This window comes from Oryctolagus cuniculus, chromosome 8, assembly GCF_051225735.1.
Source record: "Oryctolagus cuniculus isolate XC-2025 breed Fujian yellow rabbit chromosome 8, ASM5122573v1, whole genome shotgun sequence".
NCBI classification, from domain to species: Eukaryota; Metazoa; Chordata; class Mammalia; order Lagomorpha; family Leporidae; genus Oryctolagus; species Oryctolagus cuniculus.
Window position 1 is genome coordinate 107132733 of NC_142874.1, and position 13693 is coordinate 107146425.

At 44.3% G+C, this 13693-nt stretch overlaps 1 protein-coding gene across 1 annotated transcript in view; it reads left to right on the forward strand.

Moving 5' to 3' along the window:
- LOC100346814 (broad substrate specificity ATP-binding cassette transporter ABCG2-like) overlaps positions 1–12603 on the forward strand; it is a 53028-nt gene extending 40425 nt beyond the window's left edge. Inside the window, exons 12-17 of the mRNA XM_051819578.3 lie at positions 4463–4552; positions 6078–6202; positions 7353–7507; positions 8837–8926; positions 9748–9830; positions 12402–12603. Of these exons, the coding sequence (XP_051675538.3) occupies positions 4463–4552; positions 6078–6202; positions 7353–7507; positions 8837–8926; positions 9748–9830; positions 12402–12549 (691 nt within the window). The 3' untranslated portion in view covers positions 12550–12603. The remainder of the gene's footprint in view (positions 1–4462; positions 4553–6077; positions 6203–7352; positions 7508–8836; positions 8927–9747; positions 9831–12401) is intronic.
- The last annotated feature ends 1090 nt before the right edge of the window (positions 12604–13693 follow it).

Below are 13693 nucleotides of genomic sequence, written 5' to 3' on the forward strand. Positions count from 1 at the left end.
GCATCGCGCTGATCTGAAGCCAGGAGCCAGGTGCTTCTCCTGGTCTCCCATGTGGGTGCAGGGCCCAAAGACTTGGGCCATCCTCCACTGCACTCCCGGGCCACAACAGAGAGCTGGCCTGGAAGAGGGGCAACCGGGACAGAATCTGGCACCCCGACTGGGACTAGAACCCGGTGTGCCAGCGCCGCAGGCGGAGTATTGGCCTAGTGAGCCGTGGCGCCAGCCGGACCTTGGATCTTGAGACCATGTTGTTACTTTGTTCAAGCTTATGAAAGTACATTTAAGAGTCTTAATTTAAGAAAAGTACAGGTAAATGTCACTTTTTTATTGAGGAGTAAGGTGAATCAGTGAATTGAAAGCTTTGCTGTATAAGTATATGTGTATGGATAAGTGATAAGACATGTGAACATAAATTTTATACTTTTAACCGTCTTTAAGTGTAGATATCAGAGGCATTAAATACAGTCACGTTGTTGCAACCACCATCACCACTTATCTTGACAAGTTTCATCTTCCTAAATGGAAATCCCTTACCCATTAAACAAGAACCATGTGGAATCTCACGGTTACTGGCTTATTCCCCTTGGCATAATGTCTGCAAAGTTCGTCCGTATTGTTGGGTGTATCCGAGTCTCTTTGTCAAGGCTGAGTAACATTCCCTTCTATGTATAAACCACATTTTCTTTACCCATTCACCCACTGATGGACACTTGTGCTGCTTCCACCTTTTGGCATCGTGAATAATGCTGCTGTGAGTGCATACATATCTGTTGGAGGTCCTGGTTTCAGTTCTTTGGGTGAATGACCAGAACTAGAATTTCTGGGTCATGGAGAAACACTAGGAAGTTTTGGAGGAACTGCCATACTATCTTCCATAACTGCTGCACCATTTTCTATTCTTTTTTTAAAATTTTTTTTGTTTATTTGACAGGCAGAGTGACATAGAGAGACAGAAATTGAGAGATCTTCCATCTGCTGCATAATCTCCACATGGCTGGAATGGCTGGGGTGGGCCAGGCCAAAGCCAGGAGCCTGGAACTCCATCCAGGGCTCCCACATGAGTGGTAGGGGCCCGAGCACTTCGTCCATCTTCCACTGCTTTCCCAGGGAGCATTAACAGGGAGATGGATCAAAGTGGAACAGCCTGGGCTTGAACTGGTGCTCATAGGGGATGCTGGTATTGCAGGCAGCAGCTTAGCCCAGTGCTCTGTCTGGGCCAGGCCAAAGGCAGTAGCTGGGAACTCAGTTGGGGTCTCACACATGGGTTGTGCCATCACCTGTTGCCTCTCAGGGTGCACATTTGTGAGAAGCTGGAACCCATAGCCTAGCCGGGAATAGAACACAGGGACTCTGAGTTGGGGTGCAGCTGGCTCCATCTGGCATTCTAACTGGTGTGCCACATGCCTGCCCGTATGATGAGACTTTTCCATGACCCTGTCATGTTCTGAATGTAGGTGCTCCACAGTGGCCCAGACCTCAGCGTTCTCCTAATCCGTGTGCTGAGAGAGTCTGTGGGAGGAACCGGGGCTCTGTGCTAACCTCCCCAAGGCCACAGGGCTGGATGGGTTCGTCCCATTCTACTACTTGGGGAAGGCTGGAGAAGCTTAGGTTAAATCCACTTTGAGGTCTGGGGAAAGCCGATTCTTTTTGAAAGAAGGAATAAACATAAAAGTTGATCCTTATTCAGGTAAAATACTTTTTTTTTCCACACAGAATCCATTATCTCATATCTCATGAGGTTATCATTGTGATGATTTCCAGAGCTGTGCCCTTGTTCATCCATTTACTTTCCCCGAAGACTGCAGTCTCTGGGTTGTTTCCAAGTGCACAGTAATGGATGGCTTATACTCTTCATAGATGCTGTTTCTTTCTTTAAAAAAAAAAAAAACTAATTTATTTATTTGAAAGAGTTCTAGAGAAAGGGAGAGGGAGAAAGGGATCTTCTATCTGCTGGTTCACTCCCCAGATGAATCCAATGGCCAGGGTTGGGAAAGGCTGAAGCCAGGAGCCAGCAGCTTCCCCCAGGTCTCCCATGTGGGTGCAGGGGCCCAAACACTTGGGCCATCTTCTGCTTCTTTCCCAGGCCATTAGCAAGAACCTGGATCGGAAGTGGAGCAGTCAGGGCATGAATTGGCGCCCATTTGGGATGTAGGCATCATTGGGGGTTGCTTTACCTCTATGCCACAGCACCCGCCTCAGATGCCATTTCCTTTCCAGCATAGATGTCACAGACCCTATAGACCCTAGAGGCCAAGAATCTTTTATTTTGTGCAAAAAGAGGCATTTGGGAAGTCAAATAAGAAATCTGTCTCCAATTGAAATTTTAATGATGCACTGGAAATTTGCCATTGAAACCCTTAAATAGTCTATGCTAAGGGAAAGGCATTTTGAAAAATTACTCTTTGGATCCTGTATCCCATCTCTGGGCATTTACCCGAAAGATGTGAAATATATTGAAGAGACGTCTGCACTACCACGTTCATTGCATTACTGCTTGTAATAGGCAAAACAGGGAATCAACCTAAGTGTCATCAGATGAATGGATAAAGAAAATGTGGTGCATGTACACCTATATATATAGTACTCAGTATGAAGAATAAATACTGTGATTTGTGATAGCATGTATTGAATTGGAGAACATTACAGTAAGTGAAGTAAGTGAGGTGTGAAGAAATAAATATCGCATGTTTTCACTAAGGTAGCATCTAAGACAATCAGTCTCAGCACTGGCGAGTAAGGTGGTGATTGCCAGAGCCGGGGGTGGAGCGAATGAGGAGGTGATGGTCAGAAGGTCCAGAGTGTCAGTTACTGCACAGAGTGGTAGATACAGTCCAGAATAATGCACAATAAAATAAAACATTGGATCAGCAAGCAGGTATGACATGTGGGTTACTACCTTGACAGGAATTAGGATGCATAAGTTCTGTGCTAATAAAAAACCTCACTTACTATAAAATAAATCATCTTGTGATTTAGAAGGAATTTCACTGTCTGCTGTTTCAGAATCACTGGGAATATTATTGTACCGTTAGATGTATGACAATAAATTGAACTAGGCTGTGTCCCAGGTTTCTTAAATTAGGTTTTAACTTGATATCATTAGATTCATTTCTGTACAGAAAGGTACATCGCTATTTGTCTACTGGGCCTGGCTATTTTCCATTCATTTTAATGTCATATAAACATTTACTTTTAAAACAGCTTGTACACTTAGTTCTTCATTCCTTAAGTGTTAAAACCATTTTTGAGGGGCCGGCATTGTGGCATAGCAGGTAAAGCTGCCAGCTGCAACACTGGCATCCCATATTGGTGTGGATTTGAATCCTGGCTGCTCCACTTCTGATCCAGCTCCTTGCTAATATGCCTGGGAAAGCAGTGGAAGACAGTCCAAGTGTCTTGTGCCCCAGCACCCACATGGGACATCCAGATGAAGCTCCTGGCTCCTGACTTCAGGCTGGCCTAGCCCTGGCCATTGCAGCCATTTAGGGAGTGAACCAATCAGTGGACAGAAATCTCTGTCTGCCTCTGTTTCTGTCTCTGTCTCTGTCTCTCTCTTGGTCTTTCAATTTCTGTAACTCTGCCTTTCAAATAAAAATAAATCTTTAAAAATAAAAAATCTATAATAATATTTGCGTGCCTATGAACTATTTTCCTTTCCTTCCTAACCTTCCCTCCTTTCTTTTCTTTTCTTTTCTTTTCTTTTCTTTTCTTTTCTTTTCTTTTCTTTTCTTTTCTTTTCTTTTCTTTTCTTTTCTTTTCTTTTCCTTTCCTTTCTTTCCCTTTCCCTTTCCCTTTCCCTTTCCCTTTCTTTTCTTTTCTTTTCCTTTTCTTTTTCTTTTTCTTTTCTTTTTTCTTTTCTTCCCTTCCTTCCTTCCTTCCTTCCTTCCTTTCTTCCTTCCTTCCTTCCTTCCTTCCTTCCTTCCTTCCTTCCTTCCTTCCTTCCTTCCTTCCTTCCTTCCTTTCTTTCCTTTCTTTCCTTCCTTTCCTTCCTTTCCTTCCTTTCCTTCCTTTCCTTCCTTTCTTTCCTTTCTTTCCTTTCTTTCTTCCCTATTTTAAATACAGAGAGATGCACCAGTTTATTCCCCAGTCAGGGTTGGCCCAGGCCAGAGCCAGGAGCCTTGAACACAGTCCAGGTCTCCCACACATAGGTGACAGGGACTCAGCTACTTGAGCTGTCAGCTGCTGCCTCTCATGGTGCATACTGGCAGAAGGCTGGAATTGAAAGCAGAGCTAGGACTCAAACCTAGGCTCTGTGATGTGGGATGCAGGTGTCCCAGGCAGTGTCTTACCTGCTAGGCCCAGTGCCCACCCTCTCTTCTTTATTTCAGCCAGGACAGTTTTACTTTTTGGGGCCTGTTTAATGTTGTAAGATATCCTTTGTGGAACAAGTTTTGTGGGTGGAAAATTGACCCATGAGTGGTGCGTTGACCGTGGTACTTTTGCTTCCTTCCTCTCCTGGCAGAGCTGGGGTGCTCTTCTTCCTCACCACCAACCAGTGCTTCAGCAGCATGTCGGCCGTGGAGCTCTTTGTAGTGGAGAAGAAGCTCTTTATGTGAGTAGAGCTGTGTCCTGGGAAGGGGCATCCATGGCTGTTGGTCTACCTGGTCACCTCCAGGATTGGGCCAAGGATGGGATCCTGGGGATTACTAGTGGTTTTTGTTTTCTTTTCTGTTCTTATTTTTAAAATTTCCAAAAAAGCATTGTATGCTATCATGTTCAACATGAAGTTTTGCAATATGCATGGGGGTACCCACTATTAAGTGAGAACATGCGTCAGAAGGGAGAAGAAGAGTTGTATGGTAGGGCCCAGTCAGCAAGCTCACCTGCTGCAGAGAAAGCGAGCCATGCAGGAGCCCAAGTGTACCCTTGTTGTTAGCAAATAATAGGCAGGATGACCCTTGCAAGGAGAGGTTGTGTGGCTCATTTAGCAACCACTTGAATGTGGGGAGGCAAAGTGGACAAAGAGTGAGAGCCAGTTCAGCCTCCCTGGACTAGGAAGTGGGCAGAGCCAGAAGGCACTCTCCCAGTAACAAGAGGGCTGCTTTGCTGTTTCCAGAGATGGAGAGATTCGCCTCTGCTCACATGTGGAGGAATCACTCGGGAGGGAAAGAGTGAAGATAGTAGGGAATAATTTGGAGATGTGGGAGAATGATTTCAGGATGCATGAGGATTAAGATTTGACAACGGACAGGGATATATGACTGACAGGCAGATCATTGAAGGGAGACACCTTTGTTGTTGTTTTTAAAATTGTTTATTTGAATGCAGAGCAACAGAGAGAGAGAGACCAAGGGAGAGATCTTCTATCTGTTGGTTCATTCCCCAGATGGCTACAATAGCCAAGTCTGGGCCTGGCTGAAACCAGGAGGCAGGAACTTGATCCTGGTTTCCCACATGGGTGGCAGGGCACCAACTACTTGAGCCATCTTCTGCTGCCTTCCCAGACACATAGCAGGCAGCTGGATTACAAGCGGAGCAGCAGGGACTTGAACTGGCGCTCCTCCTGTATGGGATGCTAGCACTGCAAGCAGTGGCTTAACCCACGGCACCACAATGTCAGCCCCAGGTTTTCTTTCTTTTTTCTTCTTTCTTCTTTCTTCTTTCTTCTTTCTTCTTTCTTCCTTCTTCCTTCTTCCTTCTTCCTTCTTCCTTCTTCCTTCTTCCTTCTTCCTCCTTCCTTCCTTCCTTCCTTCCTTCCTTCCTTCCTTCCTTCCTTCCTTCCTTCCTTCCTTCCTTCCTCTCTCTCTCTCTCTCTCTCTCTCTCTTTCACAAGAGAGTAGAAGTAGAAAGTGTTTAGTAATGCGAAGCTGCATCGGGGGCTTGGAGAATAACAGTGCCACCTTCGTGGTCAGACAAACCTTCATGAAGAATGAGACAGACGACTGAAGGGAGACTTCATGGGTGTTCAGGGAGGAAGCTGACATCTAAGGCGCTGCAGGGCGGGGTGGGGTTAGCCTGGAGGCTGTGAGGAGCTGTGGTGTTAGGTTCTTGTGGCAGCGGAAGTCTGCCCAGCAAGCAGTCTCACCTGGTCTGTGCCTTCTAATCTGGGGTGTGCAACATGTGCTTCTGTTCCACAGACACGAATACATCAGTGGATACTACAGAGTATCATCTTATTTCTTTGGAAAACTGTTTTCTGATTTACTACTCATGCAGTTGTTGCCAAGTATTATATTTACTTGTATAATATACTTCATGTTAGGTAAGTAACGAGCAAAAAGGATGGGTCTTATGTCTTGAGCTGGATGGGCATCCAGTTTCCCTGTGCCAGTGTGGTTTGGTTCTCAGACCTAGAGACCAAGCCCTGGGATGGGGAAGTGTCAGTCTGTATTGTGCACTGTAAAATAGCTCTTCCCTGTTGCCATTTTTGTTAAGGGTTTTTCCTCCCCAGGCTTGTACAGCTATTTAAAGTTGTATTTTACTGAGGTAGGCTGTGTCAGGCACAAGCAATGAAAGAATTTATAAAAGTATTTGAGAGACTCTGTTGGAGGAGCTGAGATATTATCTTGATACATAAGTGTAGGCAACATCATTTGTGTATGCCCAAGCTTCCTCCAGGCTCAGTGTATCAGAATTTTCATGTATTTCACTGACACACACACATGTGCTCAAGATACTTATTTTTGGCCAGGTACTACAGCATGAGAATGCCTGATTAAGCTTAAGCCTTCCATTTTACCAATGAGAGATATCTCATAATTAGGAGAAAGATCTTGACCCCTGGACTCCTGACTGGTATTCTTAGAGCTATTGCAAAACTTTTCAGACTGTGTGACCTGTAGAATTGGCACAATATAGTATATAAAATATATCTTATGAAACGTGAGGTAGCACCATTCTCTCCGAGGTAGATGGTAGTTTGTCCAGATGATTAGGTTATGGATGCAGATAGTAAAGCCACTGTGAGTTCATGCAACCCTGATGGTCACAGTTTCTTTACTCATGTAGTTACAGCAATAGTGAGCAGTGCAGTGATGTCTGGGTAAACGAATACACTACTGGTGGGTTTCCTGTGAGAAGAGAAGGCAGTAGAATGTTGTCCAGTTGTGTTGCCTGTAGCGCCCCTTGTCAGGAACTCAGAAATGGTTCATAATTACACATACAAATATGCATAATACAAGAAAATGTGCTTATGTAGTTAAGTAGAAAAAAGAAAACTATATGGCAACTTTATGCAGTTACACAGAGGGAAGCAATGAATTTGTTGATCTGGGGTAGTTAGATAGTAGATAACTATATTTCATTTTGATACTGGTTTCTGAAAATATCATGGTGTTGCATGCCCAATACACAATTCCACATTCATGGCGCCTAGGCAGTTGGGTTGACCTCTTGCTTTCTGTCTGACCCAGGGTTGAAACCAACGGTGGATGCTTTCTTCATCATGATGTTTACCCTTATGATGGTGGCGTATTCTGCCAGTTCCATGGCGCTGGCCATAGCAGCAGGTCAGAGCGTGGTGTCCATGGCCATGCTTCTCATGAACATCTTGTTCGTGTTCATGATGGTGAGTGTGTGAACTGTGTGAACTGTGCGTCTGCCTGCACGCTCCCTTGCTGTGTAAAACCTGCCTTGGGGGATTCTGTAAATGGGACTCTGATGTTTTGAGGAAGATGTGTACTGAAACACAGCCTGTGTGAGGGGACGCGCTGGGTTCCCTCCTCCTTATCCAGCCTTTTGGGCCACTGTTTCCAAATGGTCACTATCGCTTTAGTTAATACACCACTGCTCGTGACACGTGATGAAACCTTGATAAGGTTGATCTCTGGAAATCAAAAGTTTGATTAGAAGATACATACAGACTAAAATGACAGGTTATTTGCCTGACATTCAGCTGGTTTTAAAGAACTGCCAGCTGTTTGTCCAAAGTGGGTTTAACTGTGGATTGAAAATATTTGGGGGAAAAGCTGCATTTGTATCAAACATGAACAGACTTTTTTCTTGTCATTATTCCCTGAACAATACAGTAAACAACTATTTACATAGTATTTATATTATATAAGTATTGCAAGTGATCTAGAAATGATTTAAAATGTGTAAGATGCGTATACTTAAAGTATCAGGGTTTATATGGGTTATGTGTAAATAGTACACCATTTGGAATCAGAAACTTCAGCATCTGTGTGTGTGCATGTGGGAGTAGGGGGTGTCCTGGACCAGTGCTCCATGAATACTAAAGGACAGCGGTCCTTGATTTTCTTTTCTTTTTATTCGACAGGTAGAGTTATAGACAGTGAGAGAGACAGAGAGAAAGGTCTTCCTTCCATTGATTCATTCTGCAAATGGGCACTATGGCTGGTGCTACACCGATCCGAAGCCAGGATCCAGGTGTTTCCTCCTGGTCTCCCATTTGGGTGCAAAGCCCAAGCACTTGGGCCATCCTCCATGCCCTCCCTGGCCACAGCTAAGAGCTGGACTGGAAGAGAAGCTGCCAGGACTAGAACTAGGGGCTCATATGGGATGTCGGTGCCGCAGGCAGAGGATTAACCAAGTGAGCCACGGCACCGGCCCCTGTTCTTGATTTTCTGCTGTGTGCAGTTAAAGGGAAAGCTGAGAATGGTCTTGACAATTAAAGATCTTCCAACTAAATGGAAGATCTAATATAGATTACAGGTATATTATCCGCCCTTTAAAGCCATAAACAACTTCAGAAATGTACAAATATGCAAATGCAAGGGAGGAAGATTTAGCAGGCGTTTGGAGTAAGTGGAAAGAATATCCAGGAAGAGCTGGGCTGAGCAGGAGTGTATAGCAGGTTGTAGGTGACTTGAGGATATTTTATATTCCTTCATGTAATCACTCAACCGGTTTTGACCCTGGGCGTTTTCTTTCATAGATTTTCTCAGGTCTGTTGGTAAACCTCACAACCATTGCATCTTGGCTGTCCTGGCTTCAGTACTTGAGCATCCCTAAATATGGCTATACCGTAAGTTGTCCTTGGCTGTCCCTGTGATTGGGTTCCCAAGCTAGGAAGAGCTGAAATAAAGCCTCTCCCCCTCATTTACCCAGGCATGGTGGGGAAAATCTCCCATCTGGGAATTTCATTTTGGGAGCAATGTGTGAGAAATTTCTATCAGAGCTGCTTAGCACAGGTCAGGGGTCACTGGGATTTTCTCCAGTCATCTCAGTGTGTGAGGGAGGTAAGGGAAGGAAGGTATCTCCCCTTAAAGAAGACAGATCAAGTAACTGGTAGAAAACATACGGCTGTGTTTCAGTTCAGTAAGCAAATGAGAAGATGGTAGACTAGAATTGATAGTTTATATTGAAAGAGGGAGTAGAAGGAAAACCAAGACTAAATAATACACATAGCCATATTTGCTTTGGCTAAAGAAAACTGTCATTGTGTGAATATAGCATAATTGAGTTTCTGACTCTGGACAATCACAGCTGGATTTGATGAAAATCAGCAAGAGCAAAAGATTATGACAATAAATTAATAAAATCATATAAAATTAGAAAGTTGAGAAGAGAAGGAAAGAACCATGGGGTAATGTAGCCAGAGATCTCCCCTCTTAGCCAGACATTTGGTTCCTTTGTATTGGACAAACCAAAAAATCCAAAGCCTAGGCCTCTTCCCTGCCAGAGAAAACAGTTGCTTTGTTGTTAGAAAGACTGTGAATGTGAAACCTGCTATGTTTTTAGAAATAGCAATAAAGACCACACTCAGAGGACATGATTGTGATAATTCTTTGGAAACATTTTGAAATTTGAAACTATTTACCTTGCCCTGCTCCCGTTGTGTTATAGGCTTTGCAGTATAATGAATTTTTGGGACAGAACTTCTGCCCAGGACTGAATGTCACGGCAAACAGTACCTGTGACTATGCAATGTAAGTTTGCATTCAGTGTCGTAATGCGTTGGCTTCTTATTGTGGTGTGATTCTTGAGAATATTTGAGTTTGAGATGAGCTGCTTGGATATTTTAATAGGGCTTAGAGTCCTAGAATTGTATGGGTGATGTGTCTAACCCGTGGACAGGAGGAGGAGCTAAAAAGCAGCACTAGTGTAAAGGGGGTGTGCATTTTCTTTGTAAAGATCCTGGCACTTCTGCATCCCACGCTTTGGAGACATCGTGAAATAAAAGGCTGCACAGTTGTCATTCTTTTTTTAATTCTTTTTTTGCTTCAACTGATTCAGAATACTCCGTGCAAAAGGATGTATCCCCTAAACAAATCCACACACATTTCACTGAGTTGAAAAGGAAATCTCATTTTTGCCTAATGTCATTAAAATAGAAATGCAGGTTTTAATAAAATTAGAAGATACTCTTTTAAGAAATTTAATAGCATGTCCTTTTCTATGATTAATGGGAAGTTTCAATTTTTAAAAAATATTCATTTATTTGAAAGTGTTACAGAGGGAGAGATAGAAAGAGAGATAGAGACAGAGAACTTTTATCTGCTGATTCACTCCCCAGATGGCCACAATGGCTAGGGCTGGGCCAGGCTGAAGCCAGGAGCCAAGAGCTTCATCTGGGTCTCCCACGTGGGTGCAGGGGCTCAAGTACTTGGACCATCCTCCACTGCTTTTCCCAGGTGCATTAACATGGAGCTGGATTGGAGCAAACAGGACACAAACCAGTATCCATATGAGAGGCCAGCATTGCATGTTGCAGTTCTACCCACTATACTGCAATGCTGGTCCCTGAAGTTTCAATTTCGATGCATAAATGAATGAGAGTGGTATCTCAAATCTCTCTTGAATGTCAATAGGAATAATTATTAGTAATAGGATAAATTAGTATTTTGAATTATCATGTGAGAAACCTCTAGGGAGAGGGGAGAGAGATTTTTTCTTTTTTTTTTTGTTTCAAATATTTTATTTATTTATTTGAGAGGAACAGTTACAGTCAGAGAGAAAAAGAGACAGAGAGAAAGGTCTTTCAACTGCTAGTTTACTCCCCAAATAGCTGCAGTGGCCAGAGCTGAGCTGGACCAGTGCTGGGAGCCAGGAGATTCTTCTGGGTCTCCCCTGTGGGTTCAGGGGCCCAAGGACGTGGGCCATCTTCTACTGCTATCCCAGGCCATTAGCAGAGAGCTGGATCAGAGTGGAGCAGCCGGGACTTGAACCAGTGCCCATATGTGATTCTAGCACTACAGGTAGAGGCTTAGCTTACTGTGCCACAGCACCGGCCTGGAGAGAGGTTTTCTGAGTTCTACCCGCTGCCTTGGGTTTGATCTGTGTGTGACTTCTTTGAGGCCCCAAGTCACTGCCAGCCAGCTGGTCGTGATGAAATGGGTGGGGAAAGTGGTGCCCATATGAGGAGCCACCATAGACTTCATAGGACGCGTAAGCTAAGGCCTTGTCTTGACAGGACGAAGCAGGACACTACTCTTACAAAGACAGGCAGTGGTTGTTTGGGGAACTGCTGGATTCCAAGTGGTGCACAAACACATGGTACCCAGCGGTAACTGGGAGCACCAGATAGTTTTTGTACCAGGCCGTGGCAGGGCCCTGCCATCCCAGTCTACTCCAGCTGTTACACTTCAGAGGCTTAAACCTGATTACTGCCTGTGCTGTAAGTCTTGAAGCTGGGTAACCACAGTATCCATTACTAGCTCTCTCTCTCTCTTTTTTTTTTTTTTTGACAGGCAGAGTTAGACAGTGAGAGAGAAAGGTCTTCCTTCCATTGGTTCACCCCGCAAATGGCCGCTATGGCCGGCGCGCTGCACCAATCTGAAGCCAGGAGCCAGGTACTTCCTCCTGGTCTTCCATGTGTGTGCAGGGCCCAAGCACTTGGGCCATCCTCCACTGCCTTTCTGGGCTACAGCAGAGAGCTGGACTGGAAGAGGAGTTACTGGGACAGAATCTGGTGCCCCAACTGGTACTAGAACACAGGATGCCAGTGCTGCAGGTGGAGGATTAGTCTAGTGAGCTGAGGCGCCGGCCATTATTAGCTCTCAAAGCATTTTTGCCCCAAAAGAAAGTTATCTTTTAATGCCATTTTCCCACAGCCGTTTTTCCCCTCAGAGTTTTTATTTGGTGGTGGTAGTGGTGGTGGTGATGGGGTGGTGAGATACCTTAATTTCCCTGGCTCACTCCCCAAATGGCTGGAACACTGGGGCCAGGCCAAGAACAAAAGCCCGAAACTCCAGCTGGATCTTTGATGGGCGTTGCAGGACCCAGGTCCTTAGGCCATCACCTGCTGTTCCCAGGGTGCACATCTCCAGGAAGCTGGATGGGAAGCGGAGGTGCCAGGCCTCTGATGGGATGTGGGAATCTGAAGAGGCAGCTTAGCCAACCCTCTGCACCACAACACCTGCCCCTTTGAGAAGTACTCCCATAGGAAGGGAGAACTATCGAATACTTGGCTTCTTTCTTTAACTGTGGAACATGAATGGATTGATGGGGTTTGATAGATGCTAGCACTGAACTCACACTCTTGCTCTGTTGAATTTCAGATGTACTGGCAAGGAGTATCTGACCAATCAGGGCATCGATCTCTCACCCTGGAGCTTGTGGAAGAATCACGTGGCTTTGGGTTGTATGATGGTCATCTTCCTCACAATTGCCTACCTAAAACTGTTATTTCTTAAAAAATATTCATGATTTCCCTTTAATTTACTTTGAGTTGTCCTAATATTAAAAAGGAGCTATTTGATGTATTTTAAGTATTCAGTTAAGTTTTTTGTGTGGTCTTCTATTCCGTTGCCATCATCCCTCATGCGTCAGCAACACATTTTTTCTCTTTCTTTCTTTCTTTCTTTCTTTTTTTTTTTTTTTTTTACAGGCATAGTTAGATTGTGAGAGAGAGAGACAGACAGAGAGAAAGATCTTCCTTTTTCCATTGGTTCACCCCACAAATAGCCGCTATGGCTGGTGCTGCGCCTATCCAAAGCTAGGAGCCACGTGCTTCCTCCTGGTCTCCCATGCGGGTGCAGGGCCCAAGGACTTGGGCCATCCTCCATTGCCTTCCCGGGCCACAGCAGAGAGCTGGACTGGAAGAGGAGCAACCGGGACAGAATCCGGTGCCCCAGCTGGGATTAGAACCCTGGGGTGCTGGCGCCGCAGGCGGAGGATTTGCCTAGTGAGCTGTGGCGCCAGCCCAGCAACACTTATTTTCAACAAAAACATTCTTAGAAGTCACAGAGAATTGCATTATATGTGAAAAAACCCAGGTCAAAAATTAATGATGCTACTCATTGTCTATTAGTTCATCTGTCAGACAGTAACTGTGGGGGAAGTTTAGTCTAATTTATTGACCTAAAAAAGGGGAATTCAGTTCTAGAAACTCTGGACAGATTACTAATACTTCTGGTACCAGTTTCCTCATTTTTAAAATTCAGTAGCTATGACTGTACCCTCCAGTTTAATTATCTTATGAACCAATCATCTGCCATTACAGGTTGAGTATCTCTTATCCAAAAGGCTTGAGAATGGAAGTGTTTCAGGTTTTAGATTTTTGAGTGTGTGCATATCAACAATGAAATATTTTGAGGAAGGGTCCCCAGTCTATATATAAAATTCATTTTTGTTCATTTACACCTATACAAACAGCCTGAAGGTAATTTTACACATAATACTTACTGTGGCTGTATTTTGACTACAACTCACCTAAAGCATCTGGTATAGAATTTTCCATTTGGACATCATGTCGGTACTTAAAAAGTTTGGCCTTGGGGAGCATTGTGGATTTCAGATTCTTGGATTTGGGATGCTCAATTCATATTTAACAAATAACAAATGTATTAGT